Source organism: Dendropsophus ebraccatus, chromosome 1, assembly GCF_027789765.1.
Source record: "Dendropsophus ebraccatus isolate aDenEbr1 chromosome 1, aDenEbr1.pat, whole genome shotgun sequence".
NCBI lineage: Eukaryota > Metazoa > Chordata > Amphibia > Anura > Hylidae > Dendropsophus > Dendropsophus ebraccatus.
In genome coordinates this window covers 204,123,886-204,147,429 of record NC_091454.1, presented here as the reverse complement: position 1 = coordinate 204,147,429, position 23,544 = coordinate 204,123,886, and the positions used below count along the sequence as shown (strand labels likewise).

General features: G+C 42.8%; 3 protein-coding genes across 4 annotated transcripts in view; 2 read left to right on the top strand and 1 right to left on the bottom strand.

Annotated features, from left to right (window-relative positions):
* Positions 1 to 3,202, top strand: part of LOC138767588 (serine protease HTRA1-like) — a 31,144-nt gene extending 27,942 nt beyond the window's left edge. For both annotated transcript variants that reach the window (XM_069945201.1, XM_069945192.1), the window contains one exon: positions 194 to 3,202. In XM_069945201.1, the coding sequence (XP_069801302.1) occupies positions 194 to 359 (166 nt within the window). In that variant the 3' untranslated portion in view covers positions 360 to 3,202. The remainder of the gene's footprint in view (positions 1 to 193) is intronic.
* Positions 3,203 to 5,563: 2,361 nt separating this feature from the next.
* Positions 5,564 to 20,441, bottom strand: TM2D2 (TM2 domain containing 2). Its single transcript, XM_069966823.1, has 4 exons — positions 20,222 to 20,441; positions 16,943 to 17,030; positions 16,405 to 16,520; positions 5,564 to 6,074 (listed from the first exon to the last, which is right to left on the bottom strand). The coding sequence occupies exons 1-4, from the start codon at positions 20,398 to 20,400 to the stop codon at positions 5,861 to 5,863; spliced, it is 597 nt and encodes a 198-aa protein (XP_069822924.1). The 5' UTR covers positions 20,401 to 20,441; the 3' UTR covers positions 5,564 to 5,860.
* A 524-nt stretch (positions 20,442 to 20,965) lies between these two features.
* The window catches only part of ADAM9 (ADAM metallopeptidase domain 9), an 87,460-nt gene continuing 84,881 nt past the window's right edge, over positions 20,966 to 23,544 (top strand). The window contains exon 1 of the mRNA XM_069945243.1: positions 20,966 to 21,412. Within this exon, the coding sequence (XP_069801344.1) occupies positions 21,355 to 21,412 (58 nt within the window). The 5' untranslated portion in view covers positions 20,966 to 21,354. The remainder of the gene's footprint in view (positions 21,413 to 23,544) is intronic.

The following is a 23,544-nucleotide window of genomic DNA, read 5'->3' as shown; positions in this document are numbered from 1 at the left end:
CTCTGAATAATTACGGCAATGCAATATTTTAGTTTTTCCTTTTCAATAAATTAGCTAAGATTTCTAGATGTTTCTACTTTTTGACTAGGGGGTGCTAAGTGCAGAATGATGGGGAAAATTTTCATTTTCTGAAGGCTTTCTGAATGCATTGTATGCCCTGATACTTGACGTTTGTTGTTATTGTCCTCTGCAGCGCTGGTATGAAGGATCATGACGTCATCATCAGCATTAACGGGAGAACGGTGGCCACTACAGAGGAGGTAAGCGAAGCCGTGAAGAACAGTGAAACACTATCCATCGTGGTACGAAGGGGCAATGAAGACATCATCCTGAATGTAGTGCCAGAAGAGATGGGCTAGGACCACATCTGACATGATCTGAAGTTCAGATGTCCCACTCCGTCATTAGGATTTCTGATCTCCTCACCGCGCCTCGTGGACAGAAGTTTACGCTTGGATGTCACCAGTCAGCTCCAATTTTGAGCTCCCATTTAACGGGAACACAGTCCTTCCAGGAATACTCTATTCACACACAGGTTGTGGGGGAGGATCATTATCCCATAGGCACAAACATTACACCATATTGGATCTACGTATTAAGCTTTTATTCAATCCCATATGCGATGAGGATCAACCGAACGGAATCGCTCAACACAGTGCATCAGTGGACAGGCAATCTAAGCAGACATATGAAGAAAGCAAAATATCGGCCACATATGTATTTACACAAGGACTTTGGAGGCAATATTTTATTTCTGTAAGACTTCTGCTTTATGGGTTTTGTCTACAGTTTACAATCCCTTAAAATAAGCTGATCACAGGGTATCGCATAAGCACTGGGATCTCCTAGTACCTGGCAAAAAAGTAATCAACTCCCGTCAGCGCCACCACAGGGGAAATTAAGTATTGCATATTTACTATCGAAATCCATGGGCTCTCCTTGTAATGTACAGACATGCTAGGTCCTCCAGGGGAGATGCTCTTTGAATCTGCTCTCCACTAGGGCGAATAGATGGGAGATTCTCAATGGGCAATCTTACGACTTGTTCAAATTGGGTCTTCTAAACCAGACATCCCCCTTATCTACGATGTATTATATAAGCATATTAGCTGCGTAAAATAGCTGTGACTTATAACCCTTTACGATATTAACCTCAACACTATATAGAATAACAGAAATATGGTAATTCTTAAGTGTACCAGACATAGTGCTTTCCAGTTGCCAACAGGTCCATAGACTCACACTGACCTATATGGTAACAATACGATTTCTTAGCACATGACTCTATTTACCGTACAATAAAACAAGCCTGTCAGGGTCAGGTTTCATTCAACGCTTCAGCATGCTTTCCTACAGAAAAATGTCAGCAAGCTTCAACTCATCCCCTCATTCCACTATCTGCTCATCAGATTCTTCAGCAAGGCCCCATAGGTAACTGGTTCATGCAGAATATTGCGTAAAAGACGTTCGACGAGTTCTCAGCATCTAATGAACTATTAAAAGTCAGAGAAGCATACAGGCAAACAGTCCTGATTTTGGCAGGACAATTCCATAAAATGTACCACACAAAGGGGCAGGGTTTAGGGACAATCCCAGGGTAATAAGGCTTTAATGTCCTGATTTTGTGGTTTTAAAGAGACAGTGTCGTTTCACAAAACTTTTGACACGTCATAAGTTTTGATCAGTCCAGGTCTGAGTGTTCAGACCTTTACCGATTGGGAGAAGACTCGGTGTCACGTGATCAATCGGATTTATAATGGAGCCCGACAAACAACATGACACAGAGATGGGAGAGGACCGTGCTCAGTGGGATCTTCTCCTGGCTCCATCTCCCGATTGATACAGGTTTGAACGCTCAGACCCGGACCGATCAAAACTTTTGACGTCTCTATGACATGTCAAAAGTTTAAAGTGTCAAAAAGTTTATGACATGTCAAAACTTTAAATGTTGGCAAACATGGAGATGTCATAGCATAGAAGAGCGGCAGCCAGCATGACCCTGTGATATTGTACTCACCATTGGCTGCTATGTAATGTCACAACCCAAACCAATGGCAGCTTGTCACTACCTGGTTGCTGGTGATGTGTTATCCCTGCACAAAGTGCTCTGCTCAGACAAACACTGGATGCAGTGGGGGGTCAGGGAAGGTATGACATCTTCATAAGTTTTACTTCACCCCCCGGGAAATATAAAAAATACTTTATACTCCTTAACAGCCCCTTTAACTATATAAACAATGGGTAACTGCTCAAATTTTCATATTGAAAAGTTTAAAATACCCATAAACATTGTAAACATAAAAAAAAGTAAAAGAACGCTAAGAAAAATTTTATGCATTTTTTTTTTTTTTACCTTGTAAAGGCCTGAAGGGGTGAAGCAGAAGTTTAAGAGAACACCTGTCATGTACTGCCCCCAGGCCCCTCACTAGGCCTCAGTTATGAAAATGAACTAGGTCTTTTACTCATAGCAACCAATTACAGGACAGCTTTAAGAAATAGAAGTTGAGCTCTGATTGGCTGAGAAAAGGCAACAAGGCAATTTTTGTTAGGCCCATTATATCAACTTTGCCCAGAGTGTTGCTCTAAGAAGCTTAATATTATAATACAACATCTATGCATTATTTCATATTCCATATTCCTAACTTATGTTTCACCAAGAACCAAACTATTCAGGTATCTGAAACTTCAGTGGATGAAAGTATATGCCATACTGAATGCAAAGACTAAGTGGGCATTCGCTTGTTCCATGCACAGTCCGTGTATACAGATGACGTGCTGTGAAACAGAATGCTGAACCCTGAAACTGTGTAAATGTTGGCGCTACTGTACAGAAGGACAAACATTTAAACTGATTCGGAGCTCCCGGCATCATAATGAATGACGATGCAGAAAGTGCTGTGATTCCAGTCTGTAGCACATCGGACTGCATGGACCGTAATCACGGAACGTGTGATTGCCCCTATAGGGTATATGCACACTGAGCAATTCTTGTGGAATTTCGAGCGGAATCTAAAGGAATCCAATAGAAGTCAATGGGGCTTGAATTCCGCTTGCATTCTGCTTGAATTGTACTCCTATTCTGCCAGAGGAATTTCAAGCAGAAATCTTTCCTCTTCAATTCCTTGCGGAATCCGTAAGAATTGCTCAGTGTGCATATACCCGAAGAGATCAACTTTACACATTCATTTTGTTGTTATTAAAGTGACTGTACCACCAGGCCCAGGCATAAGCACTGGAGGCGGGCCAACCCACCCTTAGTGGGAGGAACCCCCCCGCCCCTCTATGATAGGGTTCCATTGATTCTAATGGAGTCACGTCATGGAGGGGCTGGGGTTTCTTCCCACTGGGGATGGATCGACCCGCCTGCAGTGCTTCAGCCTGGGCCTGGTAGTACAGTCACTTTAAGGAAACCTAGCCATCAGCTGTTTCCTGTGGGGGAACGTAGAAGCAAGTGAACAATTATCCTGTAGTGCCCCCACAGGGGAATTTAGGTATTATAAATCTTGGGTTGTCCATTAATACATGGATACCTGGGGCCCTCCAGTATAAGAACCAGTCTTTGTAACCATTGTCCAGTCTAACAAAAAAAAGGACTCTCTCTTAAGAACTGGGACAATAGGCGTCAGGGGTCCATACAGTAGTGCCCCAGTTCCTATATCCTCTCTATCATATTCTTTATTTGTTCAGTTTTATTCGAGCTATGTAAAATAAAAACCAAAAACCATGCGGCATTGGAGTTACGAGTTTACATTAATCTGTAGCCATTTCAATATGTTAACTTTATATTTTTTGTATCATTGCATTATATATGTTACACTATGTATAACGCGCCTGTATTATGATGTAATTACATTTTACTAATACGACAATTGGTTGTTATATACAGATACCTTTTATATGTAAAGTTGTACCCCAAGAAAATGGCTGCTTGTTCTTCATTTATGATAATCACTAAGGAAATGGCCTCATCTGCCAATGGCTGTCATGTGGAGTTTTAATTTTACTGGGATCCCCTCCCCCCGATCTATAATTGATGGGCTGTTCTGTGGATAAGCCATCAATGTGTTTTGCCTGAAAACCCCAGTGATCTCCAATAGCAATCAGAAGTCACCCCGGGAAGCCATATCTGCCCAGAATCTTTTTGCTAAAGGAAAAATGTATGTTAAAGGGGAACTATCAGCAGGTAAGATGAATCTAACCTGCTGATAGTCCCTTATTGCACAGGAGGTGCTGAGAAAGCAGGTATGTCTCTTACCTGATCCTTGGCGCTGTTACCGCAAACTGCCCCCATGGCGGCAATATGGCCCCCTCCACTGATTATGATTAGAAGGGGCGGGCCAGCTAGGGGGAAGATCGGCACTATGGGGGTGGGGCAGGGCTCCTAGCGGTGCCCTAGTGCTCCAAACGGTCTTACCAAACTGTGGAGTAATGGAATAACTTCAAGGAAACGGTGCAGAGGATGAAGGTAAGAGACATGCCCGAATCCTCTGCGCCTCCTGCGAAAAAGGGGGTATGCACAGGTTAGATTCCTCTAACCGCTAATAGTTCCCATTTAATATTCTAAGAAAAAACTGCAGATTTCAGCCACCCTTCTGAATATAAAGGGGTACCCTGGCAAAAATAATTTTTTTTTTAAATCAACTGTTGTCTGAAAGTTAAACAGATTTGTAATTTATTCCTATTACAAAAATCTCCAGTGTTCCAGTACTTATCAGCTGCTTTATGCCCTGCAAAAAGTGTTGTATTCTTTCCAGTCTGACACAGTGCTCTCTGCTGCCACCTCTGTCCACGTCAGGAACTGTCCAGAGTGAGAGTCTTTTTATGGAGATTTGGTACTGCTCTGGACCAAGGTGGCAGCAGAGAGCCATGTGTCAGACCGGAAAGAATACACCACTTTCTTTAGGACATACAGCAACTGATAAGTACTGGAAGGAATGATTAAAAAAAGGTAATTTATGAATGTGTATAACTTTGTGACAATAGTTGATACAAAACATTTTTTTCACCAGAGTACCCCTTTGGTACAGGAGATTTCTTTGAATTTCTACAAATGCCATCCCCTTTGCTGCAACTGGAATACACTGCAGATTTTCTGCTATTCTGAAAATCTACAAAATATGGGCCCTGTGTGAGCACAACCCACCATGCAATACCTCAATGTTTACACTTGAAGTTAACACTTCGGGGGAGATCAAACATGGTGTAAAGTGAAACTGGCTCAGTCGTCCCCGGCAACCAATCAGATTCCACCTTTCATTTTCCAAAGAGTCTGTGAGGAATGAAAGGTGGAATCTGATTGGTTGCTAGGGGCAACTGAGCCAGTTTCACTTTACACCATGTTTGATAAATCTCCCCTGTAAAACGGTCAGGGAAAAAAAAAGAAATTTTGAAAATTGTGAACATGAGAAAGAAAATAATAATTCAACACTTAATTTAGACTAAAATTGAAAAAAAAGCAAATTTTTATAAAATGGCTGGATTTTTTAAAATAAATTTTTAGAAAATGACTTTTTACACAGAGGATAGGGACCCCATCTTCCAACCATACAGAACACCCACAGGAAACAATGGTACATGACTTTATTATAGTTACAGGGCATCAGCATTTATAACATATTTACAGCTTTTTATTTTACAAACCAAATGTGGCATTGGTTTAATACGATCCGTCATTTCAGAGATAACCCAGGGTCATAGGATTAATTTCTTCCTTTGTATAGTCATACTGTGAAATAAATAATAATAACGCCAAAGGCGGCCTCCGTGACTCTCATACAAGCTGTGAGAGGATCAGAGCTGGATACGAAGTATATGGCTGCAGTGCAATACAGTTCTTCTGGTAGGAATCCTGAGGATACTGTCAGTAGATGGTGCACCAGTTACTGTTGTCACTTGGCATCAACCCTCCGGTGATGAGCAGAATCAGGTCTACAAACCACCAGATGCCCAGGCCGCCCAATGTCAGGAGCTTACCCACAGCAGTGCCGGTATGTCCTAGGCAGAAGCGGTCGACGCCAAAGCAGCCGAGGAAGAAGGAGTACAGCAAGGTGGTGATGAAATAGTGACCCGTGTACCTGATGGAAGACAACATCACATGAATAGAAGCTTAATAGAATCAATAGAATTAGGGTCCATTTACACAGAAAGATTTTCTGCCAAAGATTTGAAGCCAAAGCCAGAGGAAAAATCTCGGGCTTTCCTTTATGACCTGATCTCAATTTATAGTCTGTTTCTGGCTTTGGCTTTATATCCTTGGCAGATAATCTTTTAGATAATCTTTCTGTGTAAATGGACCCTTAATAATTTCAATTAAAAAAAAAAAGTTTTTAAAAATTAAAGTGGCTGTTTGCTTTGGAAAACCCTTTCCTGTTGAATAGGTCACAAATGCATAAGATGGTCATAGATGTGTTTCAGCGCAGAGATCCTCAGTGATCAGATATACAAGGATACAAACTGGCATTTTTTTGCAGCCCTCCCACAGGTAAAATCATTTAAAATTTAAATTAAAGGTAAAGTACAGCACTGGTGACTATTTTTTAAAAAGCAGGGACAGGGGGAGGAACTATGATTACTCACCTTTCCCTGTGCCTCCCCAGCGCCGGGATCTCTTCTGAGCCGATGCCACAACCCGGTTAATGAAGTGGCTGCTCAGTCAGTTACTAAGGCGGGAATCAGCATTCTAAGCCCCGCCACCCCCACCCCACACACACCTGTGAAGTCATCAGGATTCGGGAAAAATATGCCTTACGACGGGAGTCCCAGGACCTGCTGAGCGGCACTTTGCAGTGGTTTATTATTATGTGGTTTGAACATGTTCATTCTTTGGACGGACGACGGAATTTGCCGTGCATAGAATGGAGTCTATGACACGGGCGGAGACACGTGCGCCCGCCTCAGTCCGCGAGTGGGTGTGGGCTGCATAATGCGCAACGGTTATCCGCCGCCATTGCGTACTGTGTACGTACCCTAAGAGCTCAACATGATCTCGCAGTTTACGGCTATGTTCACATGCCGAAAGAGACTAGCCGTTCCCTGACCCGGCCGGGTCACGGAACGGCCGGTCTTTGCAAAAATCCTCCCGGCCACTACTGCAGTACCGGCCGGATAATCTTTCTGGCCTCAGTGATCAGCGCGCGCCCGCATCAGAACTCTCATAGCAGCGGCTCGCTTCATTGTGTGAACCAGGGCCGGATTAAAGGTTGGTGGAGGCCCCGGGCGACAATTTTGTTTTGGGGCCTCTCAAAAAAAAAAAATATATATATATATAAATATATAAATATATATATATTATATATATATATATATACACATACACATACACAGCCATCCATACAAATGGCTGCCTTACTGTGGGGGATTAACAGTATAATGTTCATAAACATTATACACGGCTGTGACACCAAGCTTTTCATGATTTGTAGTGAAAATGTTTGTAGATGTTTCATTTCTTTCAAATTCAGTGTTAAAAACTGTCAGTTTTCATTTAATTTCATGCGGGGCCCCTCTCTGTGTATTATCAGTGTGATGCGGGGTCCCCCCTCTCTGTGTATTATCAGTGTGATGTGGGGCCCCTCTCTGTGTATTATCAGTGTGATGCGGGGTCCCCCCTCTCTGTGTATTATCAGTGTGATGCGGGGTCCCCCCTCTCTGTGTAGTATCAGTGTAAGGCGGGGTCCCCCCTCTCTGTGTATTATCAGTGTGATGCGGGGTCCCCCCTCTCTGTGTATTATCAGTGTGATGCAGGGTCCCCCCTCTCTCTGTGTATTATCAGTGTGATGAGGGGTCCCCCCTCTCTGTGTATTATCAGTGTGATGCAGGGTCCCCCCTCTCTGTGTATTATCAGTGTGATGCGGGGTCCCCCCTCTCTCTGTGTATTATCAGTGTGATGCGGGGTCCCCCCTCTCTCTGTGTATTATCAGTGTGATGCGGGGTCCCCCCTCTCTGTGTAATATCAGTGTGATGCAGGGTCCCCCCTCTCTGTGTATTATCAGTGTGATGCAGGGTCCCCCCTCTCTGTGTATTATCAGTGTGATGCGGGGTCCCCCCTCTCTCTGTGTATTATCAGTGTGATGCGGGGTCCCCCCTCTCTGTGTAGTATCAGTGTGATGCGGGGTCCCCCCTCTCTGTGTATTATCATTGTGATGCGGGGTCCCTCTCTGTGTATTATCAGTGTGATGCGGGGTCCCCCCTCTCTGTGTATTATCAGTGTGATGCAGGGTCCCCCCTCTCTGTGTATTATCAGTGTGATGCAGGGTCCCCCCTCTCTGTGTATTATCATTGTGATGCGGGGTCCCCCCTCTCTGTGTAGTATCAGTGTGATGCAGGGTCCCTCTCTGTGTATTATCAGTGTGATGCTGGGTCCCCCCTCTCTGTGTATTGTCAGTGTGATGCGGGGTCCCTCTCTGTGTATTATCAGTGTAATGTGGGGTCCCCCTCTCTGTATATTATCAGTGTGATGCGGGGTCCCCCCTCTCTCTGTGTAGTATCAGTGTGATGTGGGGTCCCTCTCTGTGTATTATCAGTGTGATGTGGGGTCCCCCCTCTCTGTGTAGTATCAGTGTGATGTGGGGTCCCCCCTCTCTGTGTATTATCAGTGTGATGTGGGGTCCCCCCTCTCTGTGTATTATCAGTGTGATGCGGGGTCCCCCCTCTCTCTGTGTATTATCAGTGTGATGCGGGGGTCCCCCCTCTCTCTGTGTATTATCAGTGTGATGCGGGGTCCCTCTCTGTGTATTATCAGTGTGATGCGGGGTCCCCCCTCTCTGTGTAGTATCAGTGTGATGCGGGGTCCCTCTCTGTGTATTATCAGTGTGATGCGGGGTCCCCCCTCTCTCTGTGTATTATCAGTGTGATGCGGGGTCCCCCCTCTCTGTGTATTATCAGTGTGATGCGGGGTCCCCCCTCTCTGTGTAGTATCAGTGTGATGCGGGGTCCCTCTCTGTGTATTATCAGTGTGATGCGGGGTCCCCCCTCTCTCTGTGTATTATCAGTGTGATGCGGGGTCCCCCCTCTCTGTGTATTATCATTGTGATGCGGGGTCCCCCCTCTCTGTGTAGTATCAGTGTGATGCAGGGTCCCCCCTCTCTGTGTAGTATCAGTGTGATGCGGGGTCCCCCCTCTCTGTGTAGTATCATTGTGATGCGGGGTCCCCCCTCTCTGTGTATTATCATTGTGATGCGGGGTCCCCCCTCTCTGTGTAGTATCAGTGTGATGCAGGGTCCCCCCTCTCTGTGTATTATCATTGTGATGTGGGGCCCCTCTCTGTGTATTATCAGTGTGATGCAGGGTCCCCCCTCTCTGTGTATTATCAGTGTGATGCGGGGTCCCCCCTCTCTGTGTATTATCAGTGTGATGCAGGGTCCCCCCTCTCTGTGTATTATCAGTGTGATGCAGGGTCCCCCCTCTCTGTGTATTATCAGTGTGATGCAGGGTCCCCCCTCTCTGTGTATTATCAGTGTGATGCGGGGTCCCCCCTCTCTGTGTATTATCAGTGTGATGTGGGGCCCCTCTCTGTGTATTATCAGTGTGATGCAGGGTCCCCCCTCTCTGTGTATTATCATTGTGATGTGGGGCCCCTCTCTGTGTATTATCAGTGTGATGCAGGGTCCCCCCTCTCTGTGTATTATCAGTGTGATGCAGGGTCCCTCTCTGTGTATTATCAGTGTGATGCGGGGTCCCCCCTCTCTGTGTATTATCAGTGTGATGCGGGGTCCCCCTCTCTGTGTATTATCAGTGTGATGCGGGGTCCCCCCTCTCTCTGTGTATTATCAGTGTGATGCGGGGTCCCTCTCTGTGTATTATCAGTGTGATGTGGGGTCCCTCTCTGTGTATTATCAGTGTGATGTGGGGTCCCCCCTCTCTGTGTATTATCAGTGTGATGCGGGGTCCCCCCTCTCTCTGTGTATTATCAGTGTGATGCGGGGGTCCCCCCTCTCTCTGTGTATTATCAGTGTGATGCGGGGTCCCTCTCTGTGTATTATCAGTGTGATGCGGGGTCCCCCCTCTCTGTGTAGTATCAGTGTGATGCGGGGTCCCTCTCTGTGTATTATCAGTGTGATGCGGGGTCCCTCTCTGTGTATTATCAGTGTGATGCGGGGTCCCTCTCTGTGTATTATCAGTGTGATGCGGGGTCCCTCTCTGTGTATTATCAGTGTGATGCGGGGTCCCCCCTCTCTCTGTGTATTATCAGTGTGATGCGGGGGTCCCCCCTCTCTCTGTGTATTATCAGTGTGATGCGGGGTCCCTCTCTGTGTATTATCAGTGTGATGCGGGGTCCCCCCTCTCTGTGTAGTATCAGTGTGATGCGGGGTCCCTCTCTGTGTATTATCAGTGTGATGCGGGGTCCCCCCTCTCTCTGTGTATTATCAGTGTGATGCGGGGTCCCTCTCTGTGTATTATCAGTGTGATGCGGGGTCCCCCCTCTCTCTGTGTATTATCAGTGTGATGCGGGGTCCCCCCTCTCTGTGTATTATCAGTGTGAGATCAGTGGTCCAAAGTCAATTTTATTTTTAATCATAATTTTGTGTTTTTACTTTGATGCCCATTTTTATGCCAACCGTGGGGTCCTTTTTGCCATATTTATCACCAATCCCCTCAGGGCCCCTCACTTACAAGCAGGTTATGAATACAGTGGTGCCTTGGATCCGGGAGCATGCTTGTAATCCAAATCCACTCTTAAACCAAAGCAAATGTTCCCATAAGAAATCATAGAAATGCAGACAATTGGTTCCACACCACAAAAATAAATATTAATGATTCTGAATAACATGTAAAATAGATTAAACAAACATTCAGAAACAGCAGGATATGTGATATTATAAGCTACTGTACAGTAATGGAGAGGATGGGAAACACAAGGGCTGACAGAGACTGCAGAGAGCATGAAGGAATGAGCCGGACATATGTGGGCACAGTATAGCAGCACTCTCTGTCCGGGGAGAGAGGGGTTACAGCTATGGAGAGATTACCTCCACAGTCCTGTCCCCTGATGCAAGCCCCAGCCTGAAGTGTATCTGCCATGATTTGGAAGGTGAGGGAGACTTCCTGGGTCAGAGTACAGGGCTGTAGACCCCGCTGCAGACTATGCCCCTCCTCCACTCGTGCTCCCATCAAGTTCAGGGAGCTCTTAAACCAAAGCAATGCTCTTAAACCAAGTCACAATTTTTAAAAACTGTGAGCTCTTAAACCAAAACACTCTTAAACTGAGTTACTCTTAAACCAAGGTACCACTGTATTACACATTTTCTGTAGGAATAATGGCTAAAACAGGAAAAATAAAAATCCTCTGAATAAGAAACTGCTGAATAAGAAACCAACTTCAGCCCGGTTAATGTAGATGCTATATAACAGCAACATGGCAGCCACTATGTGTTAATGGGGACAGAGGCTATTTGTCCAGTAGTACGGCAATACTGTGCACAGTGCCACTGAGGGGGTAGTGGGTCTCACCACAAAATGTGGGCATTGTTGTGGAAACTGGGGGGGGGGGCATTAAGGGGGCAATGTGGAGAGCAGAGCTGTATGTGTGTGAGCATTAATAAAAGGTATGTATGTGTAACTGGCAGGTGTGTTGTGTGTGTCTGTGTGTAAAACACTGAGCAGGGTATCCCGTCCTGCAGCTGCCCTGGTTTCCTGTCTCCCAGCCATATTACAGTCCTCACAGGGAGAAGCATTAGTCACAGGACACACAGGCTGCTGCAGCCATAGTTAGCAGCAAACAGTGAGGATACACAACACTCTGTGTGAGGTTGTGTATCCTCTACTCTTTGCTTTTTTTTCCAAAAACCCTACTTCCATGTGTGGGCTGGTGGAGGCCCCCTAGTGGTGGAGGCCCCAGGGCACGTGCCCCTGGTGCCCTGCCTTTAATCCGGCCCTGGTGTGAACTGACAGGTCTTTCTGCGGTAGCAAAAAACTGACATGTCAGTTGTTTGCATCGCCGTATGAGATCCCGGCCGGAGTGTATACTAAGTGTATACGCTCCGGCCTGGATCCCATAAAATGTTCATGCAGTGTTCCACCCGCACAAAGTACGGCCGTACTTTTACACTGTGTGAACATAACCTACTAATGCATTACTTGAGGGTTTTTTTTTTTGTTTTTCTCCATGCCTAGCTTTATTCCCTTCCATAAATAGGAGCCCTGCTCTTTCCCATTGCTTTCTCTTTGTGTCTGAAATTCAGGCTTCACTAACACGTTCTTCTCCTGCCTCTATGACATGGACGTCCTGTTTAGATCCGGACTCCATGGTGACTTTTGCTCATACAATGTGTTGTTACACCTCAAAGATTCTGTGTGAAGAAAAAACAAAAACCTGCATGATGATTTAAAAAATCCCAACCATGTTTGTATCTATGCAATTGTAACCATAGCAGACTGTGTGCGGCAGCTTCTACCAGGAAACAAAGAGGTCACAGTAACCCATTTTACCACAACTGCTGTCTGACCAGAGGTCGCTGGGCATATCCTGGGTGAAAAAAAAGTAAAATACTACATTAGAGAATTTTGACATAAAGGGGTTATCCAGTGTTGGAAAAACATGGCTACTTTCTCCCAGAGACAGCACCACTCTTTTCTCCAGTTTAGGTGCTGGTTTTGCAGCTCAGTTCCATTGAAGTGAATGGAGCTTAATTTCAAACCACACCTGATTTGGAGACAAGAGGGGTGCTGTCTCTGGAAGAAAGTGGCCATGTTTTTCTAACGATGGATAACCCCTTTAACCCCTTGACGACCCTGGGTTAGGGAGGTCAGAGGGGGTCTGAACCCCTCTGCAACCGGGGCTGGGGCTATTAGCGGGTGTGGTCCTATCGCCACACCCGCTAATAAGCCATTTAAATGTAGCTGTCAAAACTTAAAGAAAATCCCCTCCACTAATAAAAGTTTAAATCCCCCCCCCCCCCCTTCCCATTTTATAAATAAAAATAAACAAACATATTTGGTATTGCCACATGCGTAATCGCCCGAACTACTAATAAATTATCACATTCCCGATCCTGCACGGTAAACGACGTAACATGAAAAACCCACCAAAGTGTAAAATTGTGCATTTTTGGTCGCAACAAGTCTGGAAAAATTGTAATAAAAAGGGATCAAAAAGTAGAATATACGCAAGTAAAATACCGATGGAAAGTACAGATCATGGAGGAAAAAATGGCACCGACCCATAGATCAACAAATAAAAGCGTTATAAGCATGGTAATAGAGCAATTTAGGAAAATTTAGGGGGAGATTTATCAAACTGGTGTAAAGTAGAATTGTCATAGTTGCCCCTAGCAACCAATCAGATTCCACCTTTCATTTTTTAAGAGTCTGCGAGGAATGAAAAGTGGAATCTGTTTGGTTGCTAGGGGTAACCAAGACAGTTCTACTTTACACCAGTTTGATAAATCTGATAAAGGTTTACATTTTTTAAAAGCTGTCAAATAAAATGAAAGTTATACAAGTTACCTATCATAATTGTACTGACTTGAGGAAGTCTGTCATTGCAAAGTATAATTGGTGTCGGAAAAAATAAGGGATCGTGTGGGTCTGTAGGTGTAAAAATGAAAGCGCTATGGCCTTTTAAACACGAGGAGGAAAAAAACGAAAGCGCAAAAATGAAATTTGGCCTGGTCGTCAAAGGGTTAAAATCAAGACCTCATCCCTAGGTCAGGGCAGAGAGAGAGAGCGGCTATAAAGAGTATTTCTAGCTCTGGGGACCTGTTTGGTATCACATAGGCATCTAGGGGGAGATTTATCAAACATGGTGTAAAGTGAGACTGGCTCAGTTGCCCCTAGCAACCAATCAGATTCCACCTTTCATTTTCCAAAGAGTCTGTGAGGAATGAAAGGTGGAATCTGATTGGTTGCTAGGGGCAACTGAGCCAGTTTCATTTTACACCATGTTTGATAAATCTCCCCCCTAGTGTTTGAACTGATAGTGTGTAATGCCTCATTTCCCCTGTGAGGGCGCTGCACTTCCAGTCAGTTTCCTTACGGGTCACCGCTGATCTTTAGAGGTCCCCCGGCAGGAGGACTCTTCATGATCAGCATTGTAAAGCAGAGAAATATGTGCGTGCTTTTAACATGCCCTACTAGTTGTCCTGACAAGAATGGAATATTCCTTGCTCACCAATAAATAGTGCAATGCTGCCCCCTATGGACAATGAGGCAGAATAAATCAAGGAAGTTCTAGAATCTTATAAGATTGACCTTTAGCCTCTCCACATCCTCAGATGTTTCCCACCACCCTGCTTATGACGCAGGCCCGGACCATCAGCAATGGAAGTCATCCAGAATATCCCTCATTTAATAAAAATTCTACCTTGTATTAAAAATATACATGAATAAAGTACACAAGATATACCAATGCAAGGGTAATGACCTGAACTATCGGATTAACCCCTTCAGGATCGGGCTAATCTGACCTATTAATTTATGCGATTAAACCTCGATGATGCTATGTTTTTTCGTGACATAGGTTTAGGTTTAGTGGTACATTTTCAATGAATAATTGAATTAATAAAAATTGAAAAAAATCTGCATTTTTCAAACATTGAAGTTTTCGTGGCCACCGTGCAGGTTAAATTGTATGATAAGTTTATTGCCATAGTCGTTACAAAGGATATGTGTACTTTTTAAATTTATTAATTATTTACATTGGGGGACATGCCGCCTGACAGGCAAAAGTCATGATCCAAACCTATACATGGTGGAAGTGTAGATTTGGCAGGCCAGGGCCAGGTTCGGGCACCCAGCTGGTCCGATTCCCTAAAAGGCGTTTGCCTCTTAGTGAATTCGGCCAGGGAAAAGGGGCGGAGCCTAAGACTATACCCCCCATGTGTTTGTTTTTCTTTTAAAAGGGGTAGTTTACCAAAGTGTTTTTTTTTTTTCTTTCAAATCAACTGGTGTCAGAAAGTACCGGAGATTTGTAATTTACTTCTATTAAAAAAATCTTATGCCTTCCAGTACTTATCAGCTGTTGTATGTCCTGCAGGAAGTGGTGTATTCTTTCCAGTCTGACAGTCTCTCTGCTGCCACCTCTGTCCATGTCAGGAACTGTCCAGAGAAGGAGAAGTTACTACGGGGATTTGCTGCTGCTCTGGACAGTTCCTGACATGGACAGAGGTGGCAGCAGAGAGCACTGTGTTAGACTGGAAAGAATACACCACTTCCTGCAGGACACTCAGTAGCTGATAAGTACTGGAAGACTTGAGATTTTAAATAGAAGTAAATTACAAATCTCTGGCACTTACTAGGACCAGTTGATTTGAAAGAAAATTTTTTAGTGAACAACCACTTTAAATGTGGATCGGAACACGATTCTGATCTCAATAGTTGCGGCCTGGCTATGACTGACAGCCAGGACCCATTGTGGATGGCATGGGCATAGCTTCTGTACCTATTTTATCAATAAACGTGCCAGCACATAAATATGCAGGAAGGGGTTGATGTGTTATATATCTCAATATGACAATACTAGAATGCTGTTCTGTGTTCAGTCTGTCATCTGCATCTATTTATACATTCAATAAAGGTTTGCAACAAGGTATATGTATTCTACAAGATTGGTATTTAAAATTATAATTTGTCCTATAAAAGAACAAGCCCTAATACAGCGAAAGAAAGAAAAGAATTAGATGACAAAAAACTCAAAGGGGTATTGCTCTTCAACATAACTTTTTATATGTTGGTGCCCATGGTGAGAATGAAAATCCCTTTCATACCTTCCCCCAGTTCTCAGCTGCTGCTTTTTACTGAAGACAGAGAAAACTGTATGTGAGCTGTTCCCTCCATCTCCCCCCCCCCACTTTCTGAGACGGCTCATGTAAACAGTGTCCTTGGCTGGCTGTTTCTGCACTCTGTGACGCCAGGAGGGTTAATCACAGAAAAGTCACCAGCAACTTGACCTAAGATTACCTTCCCGCATTACAGATTGCATAATTAGCAGACCAGGAAAACTGTTAACATCAGCTGTCTCGGAAGGTAGGTAGGTAGGAGAAGGTGTAGGCGGAGAAAACAGCTCGCATACAGTTTTTTGTGTCTTCAGCAGAAAGCAGCAGCTGAGAAATGGAGGAAGGAGACAGAAAAAGTAATGACATGTATAGAATGAATTGTTAGGGGTGGGGTTGTTGTTGTTGGGGTGGGTGGATTTATTCAGCATGTGGAATAGCTCTTTAAAGTAATGTTTTCTCAAATATGGCGTTGGGTGACCTATCCTTTGTTTGATCCAGCAGCCATACTGTCTACTGTCATGTGGCTGTGTCAGGTACTGCAGTTAAGTCTCAATCATGTGAATTACAATACCAGATGTAGCCAGATGTGGCTTCAATGAAGAGACATAACACATAACATCATGCCTGGACAGCCAACCTGGTGTACACAGAAATAACAGTGGTATGGCACATAGATCAGAGTGAAGTCACATACTTGATGCAAGGCTTGTTCCCACGCTGGAATGTAGGAGGTCCAAAGCATTCAATGCCCGGCAATGCTCGGCACAGCACTTTTGTGTGGTTCACCTCTGCGTACGTCTGCCCCCCAAACTGTGAACGAGAAGACAGTATTACCTACACGAGGTATACAATTCTATACTAGAGCTCATGACTACCTCCCCTTTATTACAGCCAAGACATGGATGAGATCAATAAACTGATGAGGAGATTGCTACAATGTAACAGTCAGATACAAAACTAGAAAAAAAGGAGCTGCTGCACCTCACACCCATGGCGGACACTGTGACCCCAATTAGCAGGGGTTAGCGGTCGAGGGCTGACACAGTGTTTGTTTAGCATAGGGAGTCATATGATCCAGGGGACCTACACGTGGTACATGAAGAAATATGGTTTTACAAAATTATATACCAACATCCTGGCGTTGGTTTTTAAATGTAGCCGAGAGTCAGCCATAGGTGTGAGGTGCAGCTGCTCCTTTATTTCTAGTTTTGTATTTTGTAACATTCTGATACCTTGGTGCAGCCGTAGCCCAGGTCTTGCTGGATGGACACATTTCCCGTGTTGTCTACAGGATCATCGCAGTATATGAACTCCTCCGGCCTGAGGAACAGGAAGAAGATTAAGGTTACATTGAAGGACTTCAGATTTTTACTTCACCAATAACAGGCTACACCACGAAGTGAGGAGCCACTGATGCTAAGGTCAATATTAAAGGGGTATTCCGCTCAAACATAACTTTTTTACATGTTGTTATCCATGGTAAGACTAACAATTCCGTCCATACTTGCTATTATCTATTCAGTCTCCTTCCCCCAGTTCTCAGCTGCTGCTTTCTGCTAAAAACACAAAAATCTGTGTGTGAGCTTTTCTCTCAGTCTCAACCCCCCACGGCCCGGCATCCCATTACACATCTACGGCCCGGCATGCCATTACACATCTACGGCCCGGCATGCCATTACACATCTACGGCCCGGCATGCCATTACACATCTACGGCCCGGCATCCCATTACACATCTACAGCCCGGCATCCCATTACACATCTACAGCCCGGCATCCCATTACACATCTACGGCGGGGCATACCATTATACATCTATGGCGCGGCATACCATTACATATATACAGCCCGGCATACCATTATATATATATATATACAGCCCAGCATACCATTATATATATATATATATACAGCCCAGCATACCTATATATATATATATATATATATATATATATATATATATATATATATATATATATATATATATATATAGCCCAGCATACCATTATATATATACAGCCCAGCATACCATTATATATATACAGCCCAGCATACCATTATATATATACGGCCTGGCATACCATTATATATATATATATGCAGTATACAGCCCAGCATACCATTATATATCTACAGCCCGGCATATATATATATATATATATATACATACAGCCCGGCATACCATTATATATATACAGCCCGGCATACCATTATATATATATATATACAGCCCGGCATACCATTATATATATATATATACAGCCCGGCATACCATTATATATATACAGCCCGGCATACCATTATATATATACAGCCCGTCATACCAATATATATATACAGCCCGTCATACCAATATATATATACAGCCCGTCATACCAATATATATATATATATATATATATATATATATATATATATATATATATATATATATATATATATATATATATATATACAGCCCAGCATACCATTATATATATACAGCCCGGCATACCATTATATATATATACAGCCCGGCATACCATTATATATATATACAGCCCGTCATACCAATATATATATATATATATATATATATATATATATATATATATATATATATATATACAGCCCAGCATACCATTATATATATACAGCCCGGCATACCATTATATATATATACAGCCCGGCATACCATTATATATATATACAGCCCGTCATACCAATATATATATATATATATATATATATATATATATATATATATATATATATATATATATATATATATATATATATATACAGCCCAGCATACCATTATATATATACAGCCCGGCATACCATTATATATATATACAGCCCGGCATACCATTATATATATATACAGCCCGGCATACCATTATATATATATACAGCCCGGCATACCATTATATATATATACAGCCCGGCATACCATTATATATATATACAGCCCGGCATACCATTATATATATATACAGCCCGGCATACCATTATATATATATACAGCCCGGCATACCATTATATATATATATACAGCCCGGCATACCATTATATATATATATACAGCCCGGCATACCATTATATATATATATACAGCCCGGCATACCATTATATATATATATACAGCCCGGCATACCATTATATATATATATACAGCCCGGCATACCATTATATATATATACAGCCCGGCATACCAATATATATATACAGCCCGGCATACCAATATATATATATATATATATATATATACAGCCCGGCATACCAATATATATATATATATATATATATATATATATATATATATATACAGCCCGGCATACCAATATATATATATATATATATACATATATACAGCCCGGCATACCAATATATATATATATATATATATATATATATACAGCCCGGCATACCAATATATATATATATATATATATATATATATATATATACAGCCCGGCATACCAATATATATATATATATATATATATATACAGCCCGGCATACCAATATATATATATATATATATATATATATATATATATATATATACAGCCCGGCATACCAATATATATATATATATATATATATATATATATATATATACGGCCCGGCATACCAATATATATATATATATATATATATATATATATATATATATATATATACAGCCCGGCATACCAATATATATATATATATATATATATATATATACAGCCCGGCATACCAATATATATATATATATATATATACAGCCCGGCATACCAATATATATATATATATATATATATATATATATACAGCCCGGCGTACCAATATATATATATATATATATATGTACAGCCCGGCATACCTATATATATATATATATATATATGTACAGCCCGGCATACCTATATATATATATATATATATATATATATATATATATATATATATATACAGCCCGGCATACCAATATATATATATATATATATATATATATATATATATATATATATATATATATATATATATATACAGCCCGGCATACCAATATATATATACAGCCTGGCAAACCAATATATATATATATATATATATATATATATATATATATATATATATATATATATATATATATATATATATATATATAGCCCGGCATACCAATATATATATATATATATATATATATATATATATATATATATACACACAGCCCGGCATACCAAAATATATATATATATATATATATATATATATATATATATATACCCCGGCATACCAATATATATATATATATATATATATATATATATATATACAGCCCAGCATACCATTACAGTCCATTCACAGTCAGTGAGACAATGATAGACATATGACAGCTGAGGTTTTCTCATCTATTTCCTGTCTGTATTTGCTACACCATGATGCATATCTCTGGAATGAAGGCTGCTTTGCTTACAGTCTACACCTGACACAGTGCTACGACCCCTCAGCTGTGAGCAGTCTCAGGTCTATAGTCCATACTCACAAGTACTCGCACAATACAAGGGGTCCTCTGGGGTCCCACTTCTCGGGGGCCGGGGTGCTGCTGGGCTCAGGAGACGTGGCAGGGCTGGAGTTATTCTGGGTGGCGATGAGGGAGAAGGTGAGAAGCAGCCCCTGCCCTCCGAGCAGCAGATAACTCACCGGGGGCCGCAGCCACCCCATCTTCCTCCTCCCGTAATCTAACACCCTCTTCCCAGCTTCTTCCGCCAGCACTTCCGCCGACCAATCACAGAGCAGAGCTGGACGTCTACGGCACGACGCAACATTCCGTCAGGCGTCAAAATACGTGCATTGCTCTGTCTCCTGCTGAGGCGCCATTTTGGCAGAGATTTTCTCTATAGTTAACGGTTAATAGTGGTCTACAAGAAAATTGCTGCCATACAAAATCTTAATTATTTCTTTGTAGACATAACCACCCTCTCTAGGAACTGCACGATTCACTCCTATCAATACTCGAAGTCTATATTATCTACTATTTACCGTAATATTGTTTATACTGCCAGCTTTATTGTTTGGTGTAATTTATTAGTCCTGGCTTTATAGGCCCGGGATGAGTTATTCTATATGTCCGGATGATGAAAACTGCAAATTAGGACTAGTGCCTTAACGGAGAATGAATACACTACAAATGCGAATTGCAGTTCACAGTACTGACAGCAGGTGTCGCTACTGCTAGGTAAACAGTCAAACAATTAGCTGCAGTAGTGAAACCGGGTCGCGCATGCGCGCTAGGATAGTTGAGGTCAGGGATTGATCAGCTGGGTTGAGTGCAGTGTGTGCACTTCTCCGGGAGAAGTGAGGCGGGACGCAGGGATCTTCATCATCATCATCATCATCCTCCTGGGGAGGAGGGAAAGGGGATCAGCAAAGAGGAAGTGAAAGAAGAAGTGCACAGACAGGGGGTAACTTTGGAGAAGCTTCTCAGTAAGACCAGATTGATATAGTGTATAGTGGGGTATGAGGATCAGTTAGACGTGTGGGGTGCAGAAGAGTGATTGCAGCTCTGGAGTGAGGAGGGCTGCGCTATGCATCAGTGATCTGGAGGCTACCCTGTATCTATATACTGACATCAGCTGGATCTGTATACTGACATCAGCTGGCTGTATACCTGCTGCTATGGCTGCCACCATGTACACTGGGATTGTCCTGCTCACCACCTGCTCCCTGGTCCTAGGTAAGTCTATGGAGATGGATCACTATGTCATTGGATAAGTGTCACTGCTTTCTGTCAGTGACTGGGATTGTTGTTGTTTACACTCAGGGGCTGGGGAACAATAATGGGACCTGGAATATATTACAATGTGTCAGAATCATCTTCTATCTGTTACAGTGTATCAGTCCGGACTTTAGACCATCCTCTATCAGGATCATGAGCGCCTTCTATATGTTACAGTGTATCAGAATTATAATCACCTTCCTATATGTTACTGTATATCAGTCAGGACCCCCCTCTATCAGAATCCTCATCACCTCCTATATGTTACTGTATATCAGTCAGGACCCCCCTCTATCAGAATCCTCATCACCTTCCTATATGTTACTATATATCAGTCTGGACCCCCCTCTATCAGAATCCTCATCACCTTTCTATATGTTACTGTATATCAGCCCGGACCCCCCTCTATCAGAATCCTCATCACCTCCTATATGTTACTGTATATCAGTCCGGACCCCCCTCTATCAGAATCATCATCACCTCCTATATGTTACTGTATATCAGTCTGGACCCCCCTTCTATCAGAATCCTCATCACCTTCCTATATGTTAGTGTATATCAGTCCGGACCCCCTCTATCAGAATCCTCATCACCTCCTATATGTTACTGTATATCAGTCAGGACCCCCCTCTATCAGAATCCTCATCACCTTCCTATATGTTACTATATATCAGTCTGGACCCCCCTCTATCAGAATCCTCATCACCTTTCTATATGTTACTGTATATCAGTCCGGACCCCCCTCTATTAGAATCACCTTCCTATATGTTACTGTATATCAGTCCGGACCCCCCTCTATTAGAATCACCTTCCTATATGTTACTGTATATCAGTCAGGACCCCCCTATATCAGAATCCTCATCACCTCCTATATGTTACTGTATATCAGTCCGGACCCCCCTCTATCAGAATCCTCATCACCTTCCTATATGTTACTGTATATCAGTCCGGACCCCCCTCTATCAGAATCCTCATCACCTTCCTATATGTTACTGTGTATCAGTCCAGACCTACCTCTATTAGAATCACCTTTCTATATGTTACTGTATATCAGTCTGGACCCCCCTCTATTAGAATCACCTTCCTCTATGTTACTGTATATCAGTCAGGACCCCCTCTATCAGCATCCTCATCACCTTCCTATATGTTACTGTATATCAGTCAGGACCCCCCTCTATCAGCATCCTCATCACCTTCCTATATGTTACTGTGTATCAGTCCGGACCCCCCTTCTATCAGAATCTTCATCACCTTCCTATATGTTACTGTATCTCAGCCCGGACCCCCCTCTATCAGAATCCTCATCACCTCCTATATGTTACTGTATATCAGTCCGGACCCCCTTTCTCTGTTGCAGTGTGGCAGCCTGGAGCTCATTCTGGACTGGACACAATGGTGACAGAATGAATTGGGTCTGTAACGCTTTTCAGCCATTGGATGTCACATGTTTCCACCACCTTGGTATTGTATAGTCATTGATATTCTGTAGGGCAGGGGTAGGGAACCTTGGCTCTCCAGCTGTTGCAAAACTACAACTCCTTTAATTCCTGGACAGCAAAGCTTTAGCTTTGGCTGTCCAGGCATGATGGGAGTTGTAGTTTAGCAACAGCTGGAGAGCCAACGTTGCCTACCCCTGCTCTAGTTTCTGAGGCACTACAATGTATAAGGAGTTGTTGTTTCAACTCGTGGCTGGACTACAAAGCCCATCATACTTTTAGCAGCGTTTCGCAGCCTGTAGGTCTCCAGCTGTTGCAAAACTACAACTCCCATCTTGAATTAGCAGCATTTCGCAGCCTGTAGATCTCTGGCTGTTGCTGGACTACAACTCCCATCATGCCATGAGCGGTGTTCTCAATCTGTGGCTCTTCCACTGCTGCTAAACTATAACTCCCATTATGCTCTGAGCGTGGTTTCCTAACCTGTGGCTTTCCATCGCCTATGGAACTACAACTAACATAATGCCCTGAGGTATTTTTTACCAACTTGTGTCTCAGAACTACAACTGCCATCATGCCCGAGCAGTATTCATCAACGTGTGGCCTCCCAGCTTTTGCAAAATGGCGTCTTCTATCGTCCCATGGGGGTTGTAG